Source organism: Uloborus diversus, chromosome 8 (assembly GCF_026930045.1).
Source record: "Uloborus diversus isolate 005 chromosome 8, Udiv.v.3.1, whole genome shotgun sequence".
Taxonomy (NCBI): Eukaryota; Metazoa; Arthropoda; class Arachnida; order Araneae; family Uloboridae; genus Uloborus; species Uloborus diversus.
The window spans coordinates 34,074,172-34,098,727 of NC_072738.1; the positions used below are offsets into that span (position 1 = coordinate 34,074,172).

The window sequence follows — 24,556 nt, forward strand, 5'->3', positions numbered from 1 at the left end:
AATCGGAGAAATGACAAGAAGTCAGATTTCGGTTTACCTTGGTTTAAGCTAAAATAACTTTTGTCTTTTTAAATTACGGGTTGGACCATCTCGAATCTCGTTGCTAGAAACAGCATTGGGAAATTACTTTCCTAAATTGCTTTTACGAGCCATTACATGTTTAACTAAAACCGCCGTTTTTTTTTTAATAATACCACGCATTATGATCTTTAGCATCAAATTTGGATTTGAAACAAATTCTCTTATTTTGATTACAAAAAGCGCTAGAACAATTACTGTGTTTGTCCACTGTGTTAATTCAAATAACCAAATTTTTCCCAAATAAAGTTCGAGTATGAATTGTTTGCTCATTAACAGGTATTTATATTCTCCTGTTTCTGTTTTATTTTTTAGATTGATACTTCGTTCATTATATGTATTCAGAGCAAATTTTCACGGAATAAATTGACCTTGCTTCGCTCGCGTCTCCAATCTATTTAATGCTGCGTCTTCCCACGTAGTGCGGTATATTTTTTATATTTTTGTGTGCGATGACCCAAACTTCTGCCGATGTTCTGCGAAATTAAAAACGCGCAATTCCATTTTACATCAAAAGACTTTCTATTCATTCCAAAATAAACCTGCAACATAGATGCAATTCATTTATCAAACATATTCACATCATCTTTCTAGGTATAATGTGGGATATTTACATTTCTACGAGGCTAATTTGCTGAATGATTATATAAACAATCCAATAGGTTCATATTAAAAAAGGCAAAAATTTCCATTACTTTTAATTTTTCATTATTCGATCTACTAAACAACGATCTATACGATGGAAGAGCCAAACCCCATACGTCTTTCTTGGGTTAATCCAGATAAACAAAAATCAATAACTATTTTAACTTTTTTTTTTTCAAAAAAAAAAAAAAGTTTCGACCGTAAATCGCTTTTTGCCGCAACACAATCGGCTAAAAAGTATCGAATTACGGAAAAAAAGAGAACTTCAAAAAATCATGAATTGAGATGGATAATCTCGATTTTTTCTTTGTTTACATTCCATTTAAGCCGAGACCTTGAAAGAAGCGTTTTCAATATGGTGACGGTCCCTAAAACGTTTTTCGTTAATAACTCCTGTTCTACTGCACGGAATGCAGTGAAATTTCGTACCCTGGCTCTATTTTGCGGTCTAAACATAATTATGTAGCAAAAATTAGGGGTTTCTATTTGAAAATCAAGAGTTGGTACTCGTTTTGCTTTGTATATGGTCCCTTATCAAAATTTTACCTACGTAGTTTTAAAGACGACTTTAAACCAAGTCGGATGACACCTTTCTTTCATTTTTAGCATGTATAATGGACGAATAATTAAAAGTGTTTCGTTTTTTTTTCTATGACTGTACCTAAATGTAACTATCATATTAAATCAATTTTATTCATCAGTTATTTGATTTTAACATAAATAATGTAAATTCTTCGGATGGGAGAATGTCAGAGGGCTACTACTGAAATTTTCAGACTCTGGATTGGCCACTGCTGGATTAAATTTGAGGTTTGGAGAAAATTTTTAAAAAGTTGAAAAAATTGAAATTTTGCAATTTTTAGAAATTGGGAAGATTTAGAAACTGTTGAGTTATAAAACGCTCATTGAGTTTCAAGGGGAGCAATTAATATTGTAGACCTACACTTTAAAGATATACTTCACTGTAGCTACTACTAGTGCGTTTTAAACCTTGAAGTGGCCACTACTGGTGTTTTACCTTAGTTGAATAATTTTTTCTTGATAACATAAAAAAACACGGAAAGGAAAAAAAAATAGAGACTAAGATTTGCTGTTATCTACTAGCGCAGCCAGAAAAATCTTCTGGAGGGTTTTTTAAAATCAAAAATACCTACTGGAGGGTGCTTTTTTTTAACTTAAAAGTACCTTCTGGGGGGGGGGGGGATTCTTTTTGCTCGAAAATACCTTCTGAAGTCGATTTTTTGATCAGAAAAACCTTCTAAAGGGAATTTTTGATCAAAAATATCTTCTAAAAGGGGTTTTTTGATCAAAACAGCCCTTTCATATGCATGAACTACTGTATTAGAATTTGCATTTATGTTAAAACCAATGCCTTGGAGGGGGGGGGCTGTTTTCATCCCCCCCCCTTTGCTGCGCCACTGCTGTTATCCTTACCACACACTGAATTTATCAATATGAAGTTCCCACTTGCCATTTCGAAACCCATTTCTGATCATTAGGCTACTAATTTTCAAAAATCATTCACAACACTAAATGTTGATGTTCGGTTTTTTTTTTCACGTGTCCAGAATAGTTTTTGATTCATAACCATTGAACGTAACAACGAGTCCTCATGGATCAGCTTCGCCTGCCTGCGGGGATTTAGTTTATATCGCAATCTAGGGATGGTCAAGTCTTGACAGCAAGAGGAGGTTGTCTTGGATTAACTCTCAGACAAATACAATGTGTGTGACTGATACGTTTGAAAAATCAACAAACACTAAACGTACAGCGACAGAATTTTCCGTTTGTTGCATTGCGCTTTGGACAACAGTAAATTTTCAGACAGACAATCAAAATTAGTTACAGTGTTCCTCAACAGATGGCGCTGCAGGTATTTTAAAAGGTATAAAAGAAAACGCAGTCTGTAAGATTGCCAAAATGACCAGTATATTTGAACAATCAATAAAAACTAAACAGGCAGCTTTGATTCTTCAAACATAACGGTCATTTTCGCGATCGTACAGATTGCTTTTTCTTTTATACCTTTTCAAATACCTGCAGCGAAATCTGTTGAGGAACACATGTAACTAATTTTGAAAGTTTGCCTCTCTGGAAATTTACTGTTGTATCAAGCATAATTCAACAAACGGTTTTTTTTTCTATCACTGCCCGTTTAGTTTTTATTAATTTTTCAAATTTGTCAGTCATTTTTGGAACACCCTGTATGTACAAAAAACTTCAATATTACAATATTATTTAAATGCATTTCTCTGTACAATATATCTAAACACTTACTATTTTTCATGTATATTTTACACGATTTATTTTGCAAAGGGATACAGGAGTCAAAATTAAAAATTTATAGATAATCAGTACAAGTGGTAGGTGAACCTCTCCTCTGTTTTGGGGCGAGATATGGTACTAGTAGCCCATGTAGGTGCTGCTATAAACCATCATTTACGAAATAATTTCAATGAAAGCCTACTTAAGGTCTGAATTTTAAGTGCCTTTACCTAAGGTCCGAACTTTAAGCGCGTTTTACTCGAAACTTGAAAAAGTCCACTTACATCCCTTTGCTTCTCACTACCTCATATGACGCAGTTATTCTAAATATACTTGCAGAATCTTTTGGCCAAACGTCAGAGCCAGAGCCACATTATATTTCGACCGTTGATTTATTTTTGTATCATTCTCATATAAATAATAGCCGATGATCGAGTAACCCGCATGTTTCAACAATGAAACTCGCGCCACAGAATGATAATTTGATAATATGTTGGGGATGACTTTATTGTAACAAGGCTGAACTTGATCGGTCAACTTAACTGTTTTACTGGTAAGACTGTGTCATTTCAGGGGAATGAAGAAACGAAAGAATGTTCAGCAATGAACGCTACCTCCTGGAGTTGAGAGTTAATCCACTGGAGAACTGTAGTTAAGGTTAAAATATCAAATATCAAAATATCACCAAACAGGCAATTGTTTCGTTCAAATTTAGAAGAGTAGAAACAATTTTCACTCGTCATACTTTGACGGGTGATTTTCCAGACAAAATAGAATAGAATGTCTGACAAATAAAAAGACTTACACAATATAGTTATGGAAATGGTTAAAAATTGCTTATGGCCATATTAACCAGCGTAGTGGAGTCTCATTCAATCAGCTCTTCGGATGTCTGACTGAGGGGTGTCTGACACTCGTCTGGTAAATATGGCCGTACAATTCAATTCCGCTGGTGAATATGACAGTTAATGACGTACCTTTCCGTCTGAACCTTGCTGCACGCGAACTCCACACTTCTGGAAGTGCTGGACGTACATGGCAAAGGTTAGCCTTGAAGGGTAGCCCTGGACTTCGTTGGGCCTCATGGCGCAGTCTGCTGGAGAATAATTGGGTCCACTTGCGTCTTCGAACACTGGTTGGGAGGCATATTCCGGAGGTGGAATTAGAACAGCAGACAAAAGTGTAACACCGTTCGATCGCACACAGTTGATATCTATTTTGAAAGATAACTGTCATGCTTTTCTTTTTTATGAAATCAAATTTTCTCTTTACGTATTTGAGGCGATGACGCTCAAAAAGAGTTTAATCACAAGCCTATTAATATTCAGTTAAAAGAAAGAAATCCAATTTGATGCATGAATAAGCATTTAGTGTAATTTCTTCTAACTCATATCCCTTGAAGAAATAAGGGTTTTTTTAAACTTAAAAATAATTCGTAACAATTTACTTATTTGACTTGATATGTTGGAACAAGTTGCTTTAAGACTTAATTCCTTTTGATTGGGCTTAAAATTAAGAGATTGCAATCTCATTCTTGTTATGAGCTCATCAGTTTGAAGTAGTCAATAGTCGAACTGCAGACAGTTTTCCTCTGATTGCAGCTGAGATTACCTTCAAATTGGTTGGTAAAATTAATTTACCTAACCAGTGAGAGTCTGCAAGCAATAGTTCGGTTCAACTCCAAAAATAAAGGCAGAAGCTTAGGCAATACGCAATAAGCTACCGACTTTAATCCAGGGCAAAGGCAGAACTAAAAGCAATGTACCAACGCCCCGTTATGCCATCCAGTAATATAATCCCAATCACAAGACAAAAATTACAATCTACGGATGTCATTACCGGGCTATTGGTATATTGCTTGAAAATCTGCCTTTGTCCTGGCTTATGGTCGGTAACTTATTGCATAGTAGGGGAAATAAGTCTAAAGCCGGTACGCCTTTGCATTTGCGTCCCATAGACACTAGTAAGGATTTGAGGGACTTGTCATCTTCACGTATCGACTAATTACGGGCAGTAACCAGAGTTCCCTAACTAACCTGTTTTTATGGTAAAACGCTAACAAAGTTTTTTGTTGTTTTCATTAAAAAGTTTACTTTTTAAAATTCTGATTACCTTATTGTATTTCATAATAAGTCTTTGTTAATTTTAAATATTAATTTTGTGAAATTTATAAACATTATTTGCGAAGTGTCTTTACACTTTGAACTTAGATTTGAGGTTATCGTTGACTGTGTATCACAGCATAAAAATGGTAAAATTTTCAAATTAGCTGCATGCTACTTGATTTTAATTTCGATTTTTTTACCCCAAAAGAGAAAATGCAAAATATATTTCGGTCTTCATAAAGAACAAAATTCGGTTATCCTGTGCAGTTTTATCTGATGGTCCAAGTTTTCGTGCATACTATTTTTTTGTGCATATTATCGCCAACAAAAAAAAAAAAAAAATAGTAACCACAAATATTGAAAAATGTAGGAATAGCACGGTCATTCGTGTTTTGATTTAGATGTGAAAATTTAATTTTTAAATGCATAATGTTTTGAATGATTAACCACATATTTTATTTATTTGTTGTGCATATTTGGATGCACGTGCTGATGCTTTGATAATGCATATAATCCGGACTCCGGTAATGAAAGATCTTAAACCAGGTACAAACCTTCAGCATGCACTCCACCACGTGTCACGTGATCGTGGTCGATCGAATTCGTTCCATGATGGCTATTCTGGATGGGTGCTGGAGGCTGGACTAAGGGCGCAGGTGGACGAGCTTGATCCAAGGGCGCGGGAGGCTTGGGAGGCCCCGGACGAACAGGTGGCATCAGAGGGGCCGGGGGTTGAGGCTCCCCAAGCCACGGCTCAGGGTCCCACCAACCCATTCCGAAACGATCGGATTTTTTCTGTAAAGATATAAACGTAAGAACTTCAAAGAGCACACTGCAGAAAACAAAACAAAACAAAAAAAAAATGAATTTTTGACTGCATAATTCCCAAATTATTGTTAAAAAGTAAATAAATTTCCATTCCATCAATTAATTGATTTTTTCTGATTGATCCTGTTAGGCTACAACTATTAAATGATGATGGGTTACTCACAAAAAAACATAATGATGTGTATGTTAATGGAAAACCATGAAAAAGTAGATCAGTGAAAGTTCTTTTGTATACTACGTCAAGTTCAAGAAATTGGTAGTCCAAAAAGCTAATATAAAACGAAATGTATTTATGTATTTATTTATTTATTTTTGTAAGTTGTCTCCCATTGTATTTGTTTCTGAAAGGACATGATTAAAAACATAGGATTTGACCATTTTTAAAATAATTTGGCAAAGGTTATTATTTTTTAACAATTATTTTAAACGTTGCGCAGATTTAATTTCATTTTTTACGCTTCTGCACATGACATCACAAGTGATGAAATGCCATTCACTGATGCCATTAGCGCAGAGTGCAATAGTTAATTCGCTTCTTAATTATCATAACCTGGAAACGCGGTAGACAGCAAACATAAACACTCAGCACGCCAGTGGAGTGTGCGTCAAACTGCATCACTTGTGTCGTCATAAAAACCACGCCGTATTTGAAAAATCAGACATTTAAAAAAATTAATTAAAAATTAAACGTTTTGACAATAAAAGATTTTCCTCGCTCTATGTAATTGTTATTATTATTATTATTACTATTTATTTATTTATTTATTTATTGAGCAATTATTATTATTATTACTATTATTATTATTTTGCTTATTCTATCAATTTCGGTGACTAAAAGAAGTACTTTTAACTGAAGGAAAAAAACTCCATTACATTGAGAAAAAACCATCTCGTAATGTTGAAAAGATTTTTGATACTTTTGTTCATCATACCTAAATACAGTAAATGAAATCAATCTGCTCACGACTTTCAAAGTAAAAAGAAAAACACTTCAGCTTCAAACATTTTCTTTTATGTTGTCAACTTTATCTCTAAAAGTTTTTTTTTCACAACGTTAATACATTTCTATGTGTGCACTTTTAGGTTTTGAGAATATTTGGTTGATTCTAAAATTCGTGCTAGGCACTAGGGCAGCCAGAATTTACCTTCTGAGGGAGAGGGTTTGGTCATGTCAGTCTTTATACGGACCCTATAAGGGACATACTTCTGTAAGGGTTATTAGAAATGGCAATATGTTAAAAACGAAGGTTCTAGGGAGTTGACCCTACAACCTCTCCTTGTGATGTCCTTGAGAATTTTTTCTTTCATAGACCCCATTTTCAAATTTTAAATGTTAGCGACACTTACACGCCTTAAGATAATGATGTTCTAATTGTCACATAACTGTATTGTACGCTGTGTGTCTGCATGCATTAGGTAACTGTAACTGTACTGTTGTGGGGACCGAGTCCATCATATAGGCATCAGGAGGTGGGGGGAGGGGGTCAACCGGGATATTATTTTAGCGCATAGTAATCCAAGCTATATTAATAATAGTGTTAAAGGTTCCGGTGCGACTTCCACTTTCTTGAAAGGACGACACAGTTCTTGATACAAACACAGGAGCTTTGTTTACACTATGTACAGGAGAAATCGTTAACAACTGCTAAATTAATCATCAGCAATTAAGCAAATATCACTCAACACCGTAAACTCAACGGTTACACACGTATTTACTTCCAAATACGAAAACAACACAGCGAAATGCCTCGCAATAAACAGAGCTAATACACTCTCAGTACAAATTCTCAATCGAAACTAAACTTTTTATCATGCATAACGGCTTTTTATATACACCGAAAGAGATCTCTCAACTATTCCAGAAAATGCTACACCGTTCCACACTTTCTTATTTCTTTTCTTTCACAAATCTTATCAATGAAGAAATAGGGGACCATATACTTCAGCCGAATGTATGGGGGCAGTATATTCATTACGGGAAACTATTTACAGGTTACGTTACTACAATAATTACTATTTACAGAATTTGTAACAATAGTAAAGGACAGTTCAAGAAATAGTAACTTTTTTATTTTCGTAAGTATTAGATTGCATATTCTCTAAAGTATTTCGCGTCTTTTGCAAACGATTCTTTCTTTCAGAAACATTTTTATAGAAACATGGAATAAATTATTTGCATTGAGGAAAAAAAAATCAAAGAATTTTGTTCATAACATTTCAATTCAATGAATTTAATTTTAGTATATGATGTAAAATAGGGTATGTGCACCACTTGTGGTCACTTTAAGGCCAAGAGAAAGTTCTAAGGGAGCAAGTTCCTCTTGTAGACGCACTATAACAAAAATATGTGTCAGTTTTCTCATAATTCAAGCCTCTTTAACATACATATAAACTCTTATAGAATTAAATAAATAAAAAGAGCGTAGGTCAATTAAACTGAAAAGGTGTAGATTTCAACAGTTGTGGCCACTTAATGTTCTAGTTGTGGCCAATACAAAATTTTTGCCTAAGAATTAAAATCCAAGTCCCTAATTCGACATAAAATTAATAGAAAACATTTAATAACGAATAGCAATATTTTTGGATGTTCATTCATTTTAATGAATATAAATCTGTAACAGTAATGGAATAGTAAAAAGTAAGTAAACAATTGATCATAATAAGAAAAAAAAATGCTTGTACAACGTGTCCTTGTAGCTTTTGGTTGTCCGACGATCTGCAACTGCATACTATCCTCTGTAGTTCCCCACAATAAATCACATTTTCTTTTCCATTTTTACCCTAAGGGGCACTCACATCATAATTAGAACCGTTTTTTTTCAGCAACTATTACACCAAAAAATAATTGCTTTCATAATTACCAATAATACATTTACCAATTGAAGTAAGTTTACCCATTCTGTCCCAGCTGATTCAGTTAAATCACTATTTAAAGCATCTGTGTCTTCCATGCCCTTTTCTGGCATTCTTTTTATTATTCTTTACTTCTTAATTGCTTTCGATTTCAAATTTTACGTAAAATATTTAAACTCCCCCGTCAAATATGAACTAGTCCTCCATTCGTTAACTCTTAATTTCTTTAAGTTCGGGTACAGGGCTAGTCTTTCAAATTGAGATTGTCTGATAGTTTCCTTCTAAGGTCCTGAGTATTTCACAGGTGATACTAGCAGGTAATACAAAAATGGAACCATTTCTTATGACCTTTACGGCATTTTCAACTTCAGTGGGAAGTTAAGCATGAAACATTCTTTTCTGTTAAAAAAAAATTCTCATTTTTTTGAAGCCATTATTTATGCAAAATGTTTTTTAAATTGATGAACCTCTCTAGAGTTGATTTTTTCTTTCTTTCTTCCCTTCTCTTTTCTTCAGTTTCAACAATTAAGAAATCGGAATATGTTCGAAGCTCTTTCATAGAAATACTATGTTTATAAACATTGTAATTACAGTTTTCATATAATTCGTGTAAGAATAAATAATTAACTAGCATTTAAAAAAATGTTTCCGAAAACGTTTATAAATAAATGCAATTATTTGTAGAACTTGTAAAAAATTCCAAAAACTACAAAAATGCTGTAAAGCAATTTCTTTATCTTATTAGAATTGAAACTATTAAAATAACCTTATTGATTTTCACTTAATGAATGTACTAAACATTTTGAAACAATGTTGAACGAAAAAAAAATCAAAGCTCACTGAATTAGCTTTTGTAATGTTATTGGAAAATTCCCTACGCATATTGTAAGAGTAGACCATAAACAAATGAACCATTATAACTAACATTTTGGTATATCTCTTAGCAACCAGTAAAAAGTCAAAATCTGCAAAGTGTTAGATAAATACAAGGTTTGGAAGCCTCCAGTTCTCGTGGAAAACTCATTTCGGAAAAATGTATCTTTAGTTTAAACCTTAATATTCCTACGATATATTTCACAAATACAAAAGTGTCATGTAAATAGAACGAGAATATTTTGAGTTTTCACTTCTGAAAGCGTGCATATGTACATAAAAAATCATTTTAAAAATGCATTTCGATTTTAAACTTTTATATTATTACAACATATAATGCTTATTCAAAAGCTAATATCACTGTTTCTAATAGAACGTAGACAAAAATTAATTGATTTAGTAAAGGTGAGAAAATGATTAATCTAATAAATTTATTAAAACAAAAATGTGTAATTGGTAAAAACCAAAAATTTTTTCCAAAATTCCTTTCCAAAATAACTTCGATGTGTTCATAGCAATAGCTTGGCACTTTCTTAGTTAACTATGAGAGTTCCTAAAGCAAATATGGTCGAAGCTAAGGAAGAATTGCAAGCAATGCCAAACAATTACTTTCATGGCAACTTTTGCCAAGTTTCAATAACCAGAGACATCATTTCATCCTTATTTTATTACAATTAAAGAGACCCGAGTTTAAATGACATAAAAGAATTCATTGCTCTTGGTTGAGATAAAGTTATTGAAAAAAATATGAACAGTGAAAGAAATTATAAAACCATCCCAGTAAAATTAGTAAAAAAAATTTAAAACTTTCGTAAAAGATGTCATTTTCATTGAATTGCCCATAAAGTTTATGCTTTTATTATGAGTAAAAGAAAGCGACAAACCTTGGCTTCTTCTTTTTGGTCTTCGAATGAAGCTTGGTGCAAGAATTGGCAGAAGACACCAAAAAATACCACATGTTCCATCTGGAACTTCATTTTCAATCCTGAAAAAGCAAAACTATTTGTTAAAACATTTAATCAAACTTCTAACACCAAATTTGAGATAGCAACATAAACACACTGCAAATACATAGACCCTTAATGAACACATACACTTCGCTCACTCCATTCATTCAATAACGTCATATCTCAAGAAACGTGATTTTTTAGGAGAGCGATCTTAAAAATTCCCAAATTAGCTATCATGTAGTAAAAGTATACTTCAAACCACTGATTTTTACTTCCTTTTACAAACGATCTGATGTGTGCCTCACATGACTTCCTTTTACGCCAATTCAATGTCATTTTCCCATTATTGGTAATTTCAACGTGATTCTATAGCTTACTCTCTAAATATCACCAACAGTAACCAAATTGAAACCAGATTTAAAAAAAATTTAAAAAATTAATTTGAATTCTTAAATTTTGAATTCAATTTATGTTTTTCGCAATCACGAGTTGTGACAGGACCCTACTCATTGGTTATTACTCTACTCACTTGTTTCGAGACACGGCTCTTGTCCCTCCAAGTCTACCCTACTGTTGAATGGAGACGTGTGTATTAGTTGCGTATGTGTAGGCTTTTGTGTGTGTGTAGACCTGTGTGTATGTACGTTGGCGTGTGTGTATGTGTGTGAGTGCGTATGTGTATGAGCGTGCGTGTGTCTAGGACATGGACGCCACCGACCAGGGGCGGCTACCGGAGGACGGAGCCGCGCCTGCAGGTGGCGGTGGTGGTTGAAAAAGGCACGGAACATCAAAGACGGTCAAATGAGAACAATAAGCAATCGTGATTGCTCAAAAAAAAAAAATTAATTTGAATTTTTGGCATCTTGAATTCAAATTATGTTTTTCGCAATCACGAGCGTGTGTGTTTGTGTAGGCGCATGTGTGTGGGTGCGTGGGTGCGTAAGTGTATGTATGCATGCGTGTGAGTGAGTGTTGTGTACGTGCGTGTGCGTGTAGGTGTTCGTGTGTGTGTCTGTGTAGGCGTTCGTGTGTGTGTGTAGGCGTTCGTGTGTGTGTGTGTGTAGGCGTTCGTGTGTGTGTGTGTGTGTGTAGGCGTTCGTTCGTGTGTGTGGGACATGGACGCCACCGCCCAGCAAAAGTGGATTTCGGGGGACAGTGCTCAGGACCAGCCGCGCCGCCGCCGGTGGACGGTGGTGCTGCAGCAATGGTCCAAGCTGAAAAAGGCACGGACGCCAAAAACGGTCAAGTGAGAACAATAAGCAATCGTGATTGCTCCAAAATAAAAAATCGCCAAATTTAAAAGACTGGCGATACATCGCCAAGTGTCCGCCAAATTGTAACACCACTTGAGTTTACATCGAAATTAACAATGATTCCCCCCCCCCAAAAGAGGCAAAAGACCCCCTTAAAAACACCCGAATGCAACCAAAAGGGAAGGTGCAAAACTAGACCCCACTAGGAGTCTACGTACCAAATTTCAACTTTCTAGGACATACCGTTCTTGAGTTATGCAACATACATACGCACATCCGCACATACGCACATTCGCACACACGCAAATACAGACGACACGGAGAAACTCGTTGTAACTAACTCTGGAATCGTCAAAATGGATATTTCGCTAGTCTATACGTTCTTAGGCACTTTTCCACGTCTGTTCGAGTCGAAAAAAAAAACTTAACATTCATTCGGGGGTGAGCAAAATGGAAATGAACGTCGATTTTCGAGTGAAAATTTTTTCGCGAATACAATTACTGCCGTGCTAAGCGCAAAAGTCGTATCTGCAGCTGAGGTCAAACCGAAAAACTGCTATTTAAAGTTTTACGCCTCCATATATTTGATCCAGATTTCACTTTTTTAGATTTTTTTAAAAAATAGTTCCAATTCACAAATGACAATAAAACATTGCATAGGGGTAAAACATGTTATAAAGAACCACCTCGTGACAATAACTCAATTTTGACAAAAAGTGTAGATACCACTTTTGTGCTTAGCACGGCAGAATACTTCCTTTTTTGTAAAAGGAAGTAAAAAAGCATGTTTCAAAATAGCTAATTTTGAGATATGACGTTTCCGAAAGGAGTGAGTGACTTGTGTCTTTATTTATTTATTAACTAGTGATACCCGCACGGCATTGTCCGTAGTAGAAAATTAAAAGGTCATTTGGTTTGCATGTATATTTAGAAAAAGTGGATGATGAATTTTTCGCCAATTTGCTTTGTTCATTTGCTCGCCCATGGTTGCATAGGGTAGTTTGCTCGTCCCCCTTATGGTACTTAGCTAGTCTGCGTTGCCGTAATTTGTTCGTACTCGTAATGATAAGTTGCCCGATAAATTGTTCTTAAAATTGGAATGGAAAAAGAACAAAATCGAATTTTCGAAAAATCGCTTCGAAGTGCACAACCCCATGCCCCCATGCTACAAACAAATTTTGTGCCAAGAGATCCAGACAGAGAGAGATCCCGATATCCAGACTTGCAGCTTCATTATTAGTGAAGATTCATTTATTCATTTTTTTAACACTTTGAAGCAAACCTTTTTTTTTAACTTCTGGAAACGCATTTGAGAACAATTTTTGGACTCTAACAAATGCCCCTCATTTTTGAACACTTCGCTGATCTCGCCGTCGAGAAATAAATATCTTCGATTAGTGAAGCACCATCCTTTTTAAAATAAAAAGTTTAATGGCACGAATGCCATCAAATATTTTAATGGCCTTCGTGTCACCGGTCGCAGTGATTCTAAACAGCTTCATTTCTAGTAGTAATCACTTCAGAAATTCTATTGACTATGGTTGCTGCAGAAAGTACAAATGACGTAACAGATTCAGAGCACATTTCAGAATATTCTTTTATTGGAACACATTTTAGTGCCCAAGTGGAACACATTTTAGTGCACATATCTGCAACTGGATTTTTTTTCTGAATTTATGTGTTTTAAACATGTTTCTGGCGTGTAATGGGAATTTGAAGTTAGTTCAAAATTTAATACGTTTTTCATTTTTATCATTTTTGTTTTAAATTTTGCAAGTATATATTAGTAAGAAATCGTCAAATACATGTAAAGTCTAAATAAAAAGGAAATAAAATCTTTTACAATGCCTTTTTTTTATTTTTGTTCTCAAAAAAAAATAAATAAATAAATAAATAAATAAAATAAATAAATAAATAAATTTAAAGAAAGGAAAAAAAAAACATTCACAGGTAATGCAAAAGCTTGAATTATGTCATGGTAGTACTGTAACTACAATAGAAGTGGTGATAAAACATTTTAAACATCTTTTTGGTGATACTTGGTGCACTCGTTTTGTTGCATAAAGTAAAATAATTTTCCATATAAATTAGGAGCAATATTTTAATGAATATTTTTAAAAGCTTCACTTTTTTTTTTTTTTTTTGGTAAATTCTAATATATGATGGAAAATCTACAAATTCTTCGGAAACAATGTCGATCTGGGGTTGCTTTTAACATTGATTGATGCTATTATTTATTGCAAAACACTGTTGATGTTATTTTCAGTCGTTGAAGAATAAATTTCAAGATTATTTTTATTAAAGAGTGAATAAATACGTTTGTGCTGAGAAGTGGAAATATAAACAACGTAAAAAATAAAAAATAAAACCCTTAAATACATGCTTCAGAGAACCCCTTTTTCAATGCAAAAAGAAGTGAGTTTATAACTGTAAAGAGAGCATTTGTGTGTGTGTGAAAATTACGAAAAAAAAAAGTAACAAAAGAAAGCTTTTCAATTTTTCAACAAATTTTACATCAAGGTTTCAAGCCGTTTATTGATTTTATAGAGCAGTGAATGGTTTCTTTACAGGTGTGAACAACGTTAATATTAGCAGATATTTAAGAACAACAAATAATAAATATAACTAATGAAATATTTTAAGCTTGGTTTGTTTATTGAATGGGTTTTTAAAAAACGCTCAATGATGTAAAAAATAAATATACCAAATAAGAAACATGTTTGCCGAGATTAATAGAAATCATAGACCTGCCGCGCAGTCGAAAAGTTTATTGTAGTATTTTTTTGTTATAAATACATTACAGCACACTTTTAATCTTGATGGTTGTTTTTCCCTTTAATTATTGTCGACGTGTTTAGTCAAAGTTATATAGAAACTACTAATTTAGTGATTACATACATTATTTTGTCTTTTTAAAAGATTCTTCAACAAAACAAGCCTTGAGACAAAACTAAACGTTCCAGTAAAATAAAGATTATTTAGCTAAATAATCAAATTAAGCCATTAAAAGAAAAGTAATCATCCAAATAACTTTAAAAACAACCTATTAAATAACATGAAAATTTCTTTCACATAATTCACCGAATTAACTCTAAATGCTCCATTGTCACGTAAAATATATAATCAGTCAAATATAAATAAAATATTCAGGAATGAATAGTTAAATATTTAAAAGACAATTAACATATAACAGAAAAGTACCCTTTAGTTTGCATAATCTTTGAAACAAATTGCGGAATGGTTTCCTTACTTCAAGTTACTCAATTATTAGAACATTACTACACTAACATTATTAGATCTGCACAACTGACTAGGTAGACGAATGAATACTAATTAACTATTTTTAACTAAAGCTTAATCGGTAGTTAAAACGTTAGTTATGTATGAACAGTTAAATATTTAAAAAAACAATTAACTTCCAAAATAATAACCTTACCTTATGGATGCGATGCTTTTCTATTTCAAGAGCAACTAAAACTAAAACAAAGATTATATCCCGTATTTATACGGAGGAAGCGTTTTAAAATTAAGGTCAAGAGTGTGCGGGAAACATACAAAATATCTTCTTATACATCATAAGTCTAGAGTTGTGGTTTTGCTATTGCATTTTTTCTCTCTCGTTTTTTTCCAACAGGGGTGGTAAAAGGTGGTGACATATGGAACCCATTGTCGAGTTATTTGGTGATACGCGATGACAGAAACTATTGTCTCTTTACGCTCAGAAGAAACAATGAAAGAAAAGATGATCTGGGTCAGTGTAAACACTCTAACAAATTTTTTTGTAGGTTATTTTAAATGAATTACTGTGAAATTGTGATATAATAGCACTCAAGTAACGTAGGGTTGTTATCAAATGCTTGGTTAAAATGTCGTGGTTGCTTGACCTTGTTTATATGCTATTTCTCATATAGATTTGTCGAAGTCCGATTAAGAGAACAATAACCTTATACCGCTAGTCTTTATAGCAAAAATTAAGGAGACAAGAGCCCCCGTAAAAAGAAAAAACGGGTAATGACATATATTTAGGGTGAAATTTAACTAAATGAGGGTGCAGCTAATTTAAGCTAAGGCTCCTATATAAGGGGAGCTGACTTATCCGACATTTTGGTTCCAAAGTAATCGGGCGAATAAAATAAACATTTGTACAAAAGCCTCATTGCAGAAAACTGGTGTCCAAACTTTAGGTGTGTTGCCCGATTGATGTTTGATTATTTTATTCTGTGGATGAATACAATTTAATTAATACAAATTAAAAACAAATAAGGTATGAAAATGAGGTTTATTACCGTAAACATTTCCCGATACATTTTAGCTGAATTTGTAAACGAAGTTATCTTTCAAAATTTACCTAAAGTGACATTTTACTCAACTTATCATCAATTATTTTACGACTTAGCAACCAGCGAATATTATGACGTATTTATAAATACTAGAAACGAGGTTGGATCCAATTCTGTCTTGGAACCAAAATGTCGGATAAGTCAGCCTGTCTTTTTCAAGGGGCTCTAATTTAAGCATGAACAGCAAGGTTTACGTTGGGAAAGTATGCGCATATGTCCTTACATACAGTCCTTATTTTAATGGGAATTTTTCGGCACAAATGTTGTTGTTCTAATGAGTATTTTTAGGTTTTGCTATATCTATTATAATGTAAATTTTTAGGTTTAACTCCTTTTTTTTTTTTTTCATTCAGGCCAGAGTGCTGAACATAAGTCACTTGACATCACTTTCATTTTCGAGGTAGACTGTGTAGCAAGAAAACAACAAAGCACTTTCATCGAAAGCTTGCTTTTCCCTTGTATTCAGGTTTTGAAAAAAAAAACCTGGTTTGCGGAGGGCCTGTGGTGCGGCTCATGTGCAAGGTGCGGCGCTTCCACGAATTTTTTTACTTATAAATTTGTTTTCAACGGGTACATATTTTCAGATATAAGGTTTACCAAGGCTCCGTAATCGGAAGGAAAATGACCAGCCTGCGGGAGTTTTGGAGCCCTTCACTCCGACTCTGAATCATTTCCCTCAAAATCAGTCGGACTCCGAATCTGAATCATTTTTCTTAAAACAGTCAGGCTCCGACTTTGCAGCCAAGGCACATTGTGGACGCGGAGGGAAAATGATGGACTCCGACTTTTGGAATTTTAAAGTTTTCGTTTAACGTCACCGACTCCACAGTCCTTCTAATCAGACCGACTCCGACTCCCCAGAGCTCTGGAGCTTGCATGGGGGAGGACGATCCTGAGGTTTTAAACTGAAGAGTAAATGACATAATTGTAAATCTGACAGAAAATATTTTTATACTTGCATGTGCTAAAGTTTAGAAATCTTTATAACTGTTATTATTTTTTGCATCCTAAATGAACGTAACTGACATTTTGTCTCTATTTAAGTGTCACTTGTTAAGATAAGCTACATTGCTATTAAACTATAATGTTTTGGTAAGTTAAGCTATAATGTTACTAAACTGTAATGTGCAAACTAAAAACATTCAATGATAATAATATATTTACCTTTAAACTTATTCAAGACCAATCCGTTTTTAGGTCTTATTAAATTAAGAACCAACTTGTTTGCGTATTACATTTTTTTTTCTAGCGAGTTTGAGTTGAATTCATCCTAAAGCAGCAAGTGAAAATATCATCCGATATCTACTTTATACAGTTACAAGCCCGGTGCACAGTGATGCGAAAACGCCAAAAAGCGTTTATAAATGATTTTACCCCCTATGTTTAACCAATTGAGGATCAATAAATTTGTACAAGCCTACCTCTTAGGCAATCATTATTGGAATTTTAGACCCTTTCGTCCACTACAAAGCTAAAGGGAGCCCTTAGAAAGTTGAAGAACCATGAGCGAGGGAATTTAAAAAAATTGCTTTTAAGCTGTCTATATACTTTTTTTTCTTGTTAAGGGGGGGGGGGGGTGTATTTAATTTCTCTCGTATCCAACGATAGTAATAGGACAAAGAAAATATGAATAATCGAATATTCAAACCGAAAATCGTTTTGGTCAGCACCAAAAACTAGGGAACTCAAGTTTTTTTTTTTCAAAACACTTAACAAAAATGTGTAATTTTATGTACTCTTTTAAATTAACATTAATTAGTCATCAATGATCTGTAGAAATACGGTTTAAAAAACATTCTTAAGCGCTTTTTGGCGTTTTCGACCCACTGTGCGGCACCTTACTGATCAGGCACCTCGACTCCCCTCTTATATTGTACTTTAATCGATAAAAAATGTCAGGATAAAAAATCAAATAAAACTTGTTTTATTATTCTTTTTTTTTTTTAATTCTTCATCGCATAAGACTACCTTAATTAAAACATTTTGTAAACATTACTGAAACAAGTGAAATAAGAATATAAGCAAAGCATTTTTCTTTATACTAGTGACCTAGAAACCTATGCAGGTGCTTACTCATAATTCAGACATCCAAAAATTGTTGATTTGAACCTTCATAACCTTTCCCCGAAAACCTTCCCTTAAACCTTTCTTACTGGATTACATTTTAAGCCGATTATACGAAGCGAATTGTTTCATTCGAGTCACTTCTGTTTGACCTGCCACAGAGCGAAACAAAAGAGACATATCAAGTTCAGAAGCTCCTAAGACTCCGCACATTTCGCGGGCTTGCCATTGAAACCTATATTGTAATTCAGTTCCGGTTTCTATTTAGAAGCTTTTCGTAAATGTCGGTAGATGGCAGCACGTTTATTATCTGCTCAATTTCAGGTAGCTATATAATTTTACCATTTGTTCCGAAACTGAGTGCCGCGGTTCCACTAGTGCAGTGGTTCTCAGCCTTTTTTCCTTTGCGAACCCGTTCCAAAATCTGAAAGAAGTTGGCGATCCCCTTGTGAACAACAAATAACAAGCAAAGACAGAAAATAAATCGAACACACAGTGAAATTTGGGAGATTTCTTTTTAGCAATATTCCTCAGTAGCTCATGACATGAACGAACACACGATTATACAAAATATAAAACCGCAAATGTTTCTACAAACTAAAATAATAGCTAGAAAATGAATTCAAAGCAAAATCAACATAAAACAAACCCAGTGAATATTCTTTGTTGAGAATCAGTTAACTTTTAAAAAAATCTCTTAATAAGATGTAGGATAAAGACGCTCAAAGTTTGGCTCAAATATCTGCCAGTTTTACATTAAGTTCAGCTTTTAATTTGCTTCGTATTTATTCTTTTTCACGTTGAAATGTTGTCCAAAATGGTAATAAAATGTAAAAAATATTTTTCTGACCCAGTCTCTATGACAGACACAAGAGATGTCTAAAGCAAATGTCTATGAGTTATCTGGTATGATCACGAACAGTAGCGGATTTTAGGGGGGCCCAAGGGGCCCGCCTCCAAAAAGATAAATTATTTTAGCTATTTCACTTAATATTTTTAATTGACTTCTCTATTGCATATTTTTTTAACAGTTATTTAAAAATAACACAAAACACACGCAGCATATTTTGAATAAAAGCATTTTAGTTTCCTGTAGAAGTAATACTGGAGTCAGAGGCAAGCCTGAAAAATACATTTAACTCACTGGTTTCGAATTCAAGGGAACGTAATATCGCGATTTGTCCATTAATTCTTTTTTGATGGAATCAACAATTAAAAGTTTTGAAAAATGTGTAGACGTGCTTAAAATAGTGATGTAGATCCAGGAAGCTATTTACGAAATTATAGATTTCTTTTTCAGCTCATAAAAAATGCAAAATGAAAGAAATCACAAGGTAGTTTCCTTGCAAGATGATGAATCATGATATTAACGGAAACGGCATGCAGCATCAAAATGTCACCTCGACTGTAGCATAGCTTTAAAAACAAACTAGTAACTGCTATGAAATTCGCAAAGAAACAGTTTCTGATGGCCCGGATTAATAAATTTTGCGCCCCCCTGCAAAAAATCAGCAAGGCCTCTAATAGCCTACTGGATTGCTCCCCACCCTCCAAATAATGATATTTAGAAGAGAAATTGTTGTTTATTTTTAACTGCTTCAATATTTCTACCTATATTTTCAATTCATTTCTTTAAATATTTTTATTCATTTATTATTATAAAAATTTTATGGTTTTTAACTTGCTTGTTTAAACGCTTCTATATAGTTATGTGGGGTTATTTATCCTTATTTTTGAAAACTAATTTTACTTATAAATTATGTCAGCAAGAAAACAAATCTCCCATAACTTTACATTGTTTCTCTTCCTCAAGATTCAACCAATATTGTAATTTCAATGGCGGCTCCTAATAAGTTATTTCTATTAGTTAAGATATGCGTAGAGTTTCTACTTTTCCTCAAATTTTTATTGAAACATTACAAAAATATTTTCTACTTTTAAAATTTGAGTATAGGTTTCTTCTAGTATATAATTTTTCGTTCTCTTCGGCCGTGGACCCCTCGCGCTGTAGAGCCTGCGGGTACGTAGATTCGGACCTGAGTTTCTGAATTCTACAATAAAACGTATGTGTTATGAGGCTATGATTTTCTTAATTACAACTTTTTTGTAATTAAAACATTAGTTAATTCATAAAAACACAAATGATGTGTAGGTTTAATTAATAACCTTGCTAAAAATGTTATAATCATTATAACAATGTCTCTAGCTAAAATCGTTCATTTTATAGCATCTCGGTGATATTATATTGGGTTGAGTATTTAATTCGCTTGAAATGCAAGCGATTTTACAGCCACATTCGAAGCATATTAATGCATAATATTATTTTGTGAACAAGAAGAACAAAAGACCTTAAGTTATTCTAAAAGAAACATGTAAACATAAATTCATGAAAACTTTGGTATAACACATTGTATGCGGCGCGGGGGGGGGGGGTGGACTATTTAATTTTCGGGCCTCCTCCAAAAGTTATTTCTGTATCCGCCCCTGAATACGAAGACGGGCTTTTACTACTTTTTCTCTTCTGGTGATCTTTGATGACTTAAAACCTTTAGCTGGACAGAGTTAGAAGCAAATTAATAAACGATGGATAAAAAATGCTCAACAAGCATGTTAAAATTCCGCCATTACAATATTATTCTTGCGATAACCATATAATTATAACTTCTTTAGGATATATATAATTGGGATTAGGATAACTTCTTTAGAAGTTTTCTTGAGTTTTTACTCCAACAGATGCAGTACCACTATTGAAATACGATAAGTAAAAATGTCAGCATTGTTAAATCAAAGTTACCCTAAACAACTACTAAATGAAACACAAGAAAAAAAATCATTTCAGAGATTTTATGGACAGTTAAAAATAAAGAATTGGGGAATCAGCTTGGTGAAGAATTGGTAAAAGACTATATGAATCAAAGTTACTCTAAATGACTACTAATTGCAATACAAAAAAAAAAAAAAAAAAGAAAATCATCTCAGAGATTCTGTCACGACTTACACATTCATAACTCCACTCCACTCCGAAAATCTCCCGAACAAAGAAGCAGAAAAATTTGATCTATCACCACCTTTCTTACGCGAAAACCTTTTCTTTTATTGATTCCATATTCCCAGAGAAGAAACTCTAGACTGCATATATGACGCGAGGTGTGGATAGAGAAATCACCTACTCTCTTATAACCATCCGTAATCATTACAGCGGCTGTCACGCGGGCCGAACTTCGTAATCAATATAAATATTCCATTTGGGGGGATCCATAATTTGTATTAACTCCCTCGGAAACCATCTTTTAGTCATTAATTAAAGTTCGAAGCGGGGAGACGTTTCGCGATATTGTAATGGAGATAAATGAAGATTTGGGGAGATGATTTTCTCGCCCAGGTTTTGCATGCGTGGATCTGGCAACAGGAGGCGACGGTTACCGGATTTCACGTCTCTATAGTAGTATTATACTTGAAGATTACAATCAAGTTTTTAAACATCGAACATATAAGTTTGATAGCAAATAAGCTATTAAAAAGTAAAAACTTTAAAAACCAAATTTTTAATGTAATGTAACATATAGTAAAAGTTTCAGAAATTATTATTTTTCAGATTTTATTATATTACGGTGAAAAATTAAATTTCATAGAATTTTTTTCTGTATTATAAACCACGAATTCTAATAAATAGGTACGTTACAACTAATTTCCAAATCTTTTTCAGAAACTGGCCTAAACGAAAATTTCTAAACGGCCTAAAATCTTTGGTTCGTCAAACGTAGCCAAAATCAATATTGCTAAGATTTAGAATATAATATTTAGTTTCTAATTAAAGCAACACATTACGTACTATTTAATTACAATAAAATGAAAAAAATATCCACTAACCAATGAACGAAGCCATTAAATATACAGTGGCTCCCAAAAGTGTTCGTACAACTTGAAATTTTGCAGTGAAACCAAAATAACGCAAAATGAATTCGAATCTGAAGTCCAATTTTTTGTCACACCATTCCTATGCCATTCTGAATAAAACCCAGTAGTTTTTTTTTTTCAAAATTTTGCCAGATTTTATTTTTGAAATTTGTCAAAAAACGAAGAGACGGAGAAAAGATACGCCACAAAAGTCATCATACACTGAAATATTTTCGAATAAATTCATAATTAAAATTATCATATGTGTTTTTTTTATTATTTTTGTATTGAAATGATACTACAAAGTCATTTGCCTTTAATTTTTTGTGTATTTATTCCCTAATATTCTGTTTATTATTTTTAAATGGCAGGTATGCGTAGAAAAAAACAAACACGATTCGAAATTTGATTTTTTCCCTAACAGTAGCCGTAAATTGGTTTGAAATGTCTCTAAATTGGTTAATTTTTACCATTCTATAGTGAAGTGCTTGATAAAATGCTGAAAACAAGGTAAGAAAAGGTCAACTGGCAAAGTTAACAAAGTGTGATCGGAGGTTTACCGTTAAAAAAAACCATGAAAAATACACATTTCAGAACTGAAAAAGTGTCTGCAGAATTGAATGAAACATTTTACGTTTAATTTTTACCTAAAATTGTTCGCCAAGGTTTCTGATCAGCTGGATTAAATGGGACCTCTTCCCGCAGAAATTTTCTTGTTCGTGCGAAAAACAGTAAGCTTACGCTTTCCGTCGTAAAATCAATGGTAAATAAGCTCAAAAGGTTTTGGAACAGCGTCTTAATTATAGATGAAAATAAATTCAACATTTTGGGTATAATTGTTGCATAATTGTAAATGGAAGAAAAAAAATGAGGAATTTAATCTTAAGAACTTAGTTGGATCAGAAAATCAGGACGTTGAAGGTGTTCTTGTGTGAGGGTGCATCTCAGCATCAGGACTTGGAAATTTGGAATGTTTTGGTGAAATAATGAATTATGCTGTTCATTTAAATATTTTAAAAAACAATTTTAAACTATTAGCCCAAAATTTGGTAATCGGAAACAACTTTGTTTTTTATCAAGATAACGATAAGAAGCATACGTTTGCGTTTAGTGCCTCAAAATTTGTCCTTAAGCTTAGAAATATCTCCTCAATCGCCAGATTTAAACTTTTTCTAAAAATTCCTTTCTATTTTCTAGCGATCTTTTTGTCTATTATCTATTACATCTCTATTAACTGTCATCTGTATTAATTTGGTTTTCTTCTTAACTAGCTTGGTGACTGCTCAATTTTACATTTAGTATCCTTAGAATTTTGATCTTGCTGTGTTTTTCTTTTTTTTGTGTGTGTGTATGTCTGTGTTATCCTATGGGTACTAAAGGATAATTTCGAAGCTCCCTAACATTCAGGTCAGTCTTGTTTTTGAAATTGAAATATTCTGCACCTTGGCTGAGTTGCTGATATTTTTGTTATAACTGTTTTTGTTACATACAGGGTATCCAGCAAAGGACTCCCTGTCCGGTTTCAAAATTAGATATCTCGAAAACAAAGGACGATGTTGGAATAAAAATAAACGGTATGTTTATTGTGAAACCCATAAAAATCGTATACAGGAACTTGTAAATTAGTTTTAAAAAGTTCCAACAGGTGGCGCTGCATGCTGTAAATGCAATAAAAGTGTCCATAAATAGTGCTGCGAAGAGGTTGGACGATAATTTCTAGCATATACGTAAGCATATCTGAGAGACTAAACTACTGCTGAAACAACAAACCTCTTCACAGCACTATTTATAGAGACTTCTATTGCAATTGCATTGCGCAGCGCCACCTGTTGGCAGTTTTTAAAATAATTTCCGAGTTCCTGTATATGATTTTTATGGGTTTCACAATAAACATACCGTTTATTTTATTCCAATATCTTCCTTTTTTCGAGATATCTAATTTTGAACCCAGGGAGTACTTTGCTGGACACCCTGCATGATCTATTGGAATATATGCATCTGAACTTTCATTGACATATTTTCTTACTTTTAGGTAATTTTAGTTTTCTTTCCTTAAAAGAGTATCTCAGATCTAATGAAACATTTCGAACACGTACGTGAGAATGTCTTGTCAGCCAAGAAATGCTTCCCAAATGAGATATCCAGCAACATTTTTAAGAGAAAGGAAATTTTGTTTTAAAAATTACAGTACATAAAGAAATGACGTTGTATTTTAAAATAAAACTTGCATTGAGACATTATCATTAAAATTAACTTTTTTTGGCAGTAAAATTGTGCCTTCAAAAAAAAAAAAAAAAATTGAAAAATTTCACTTTTTTTTCGTGAGGCAAAGTGAAAAAATATTTGTTGATTTAAATATAGGAAACTCCCGCGGTTGGATTATCTGCGGGTTCGGATTCTCCGCG

At 33.4% G+C, this 24,556-nt stretch overlaps 1 protein-coding gene across 1 annotated transcript in view; it reads right to left on the reverse strand.

Moving 5' to 3' along the window:
* Positions 1 to 8,887, reverse strand: part of LOC129228012 (uncharacterized) — a 64,787-nt gene extending 55,900 nt beyond the window's left edge. Inside the window, exons 1-3 of the mRNA XM_054862640.1 lie at positions 8,798 to 8,887; positions 5,648 to 5,888; positions 3,966 to 4,201 (exon numbers count right to left, since the gene is read on the reverse strand). Coding sequence (XP_054718615.1) covers positions 3,966 to 4,201; positions 5,648 to 5,888; positions 8,798 to 8,887 — 567 coding nt within the window. The remainder of the gene's footprint in view (positions 1 to 3,965; positions 4,202 to 5,647; positions 5,889 to 8,797) is intronic.
* Positions 8,888 to 24,556: the final 15,669 nt, after the last annotated feature.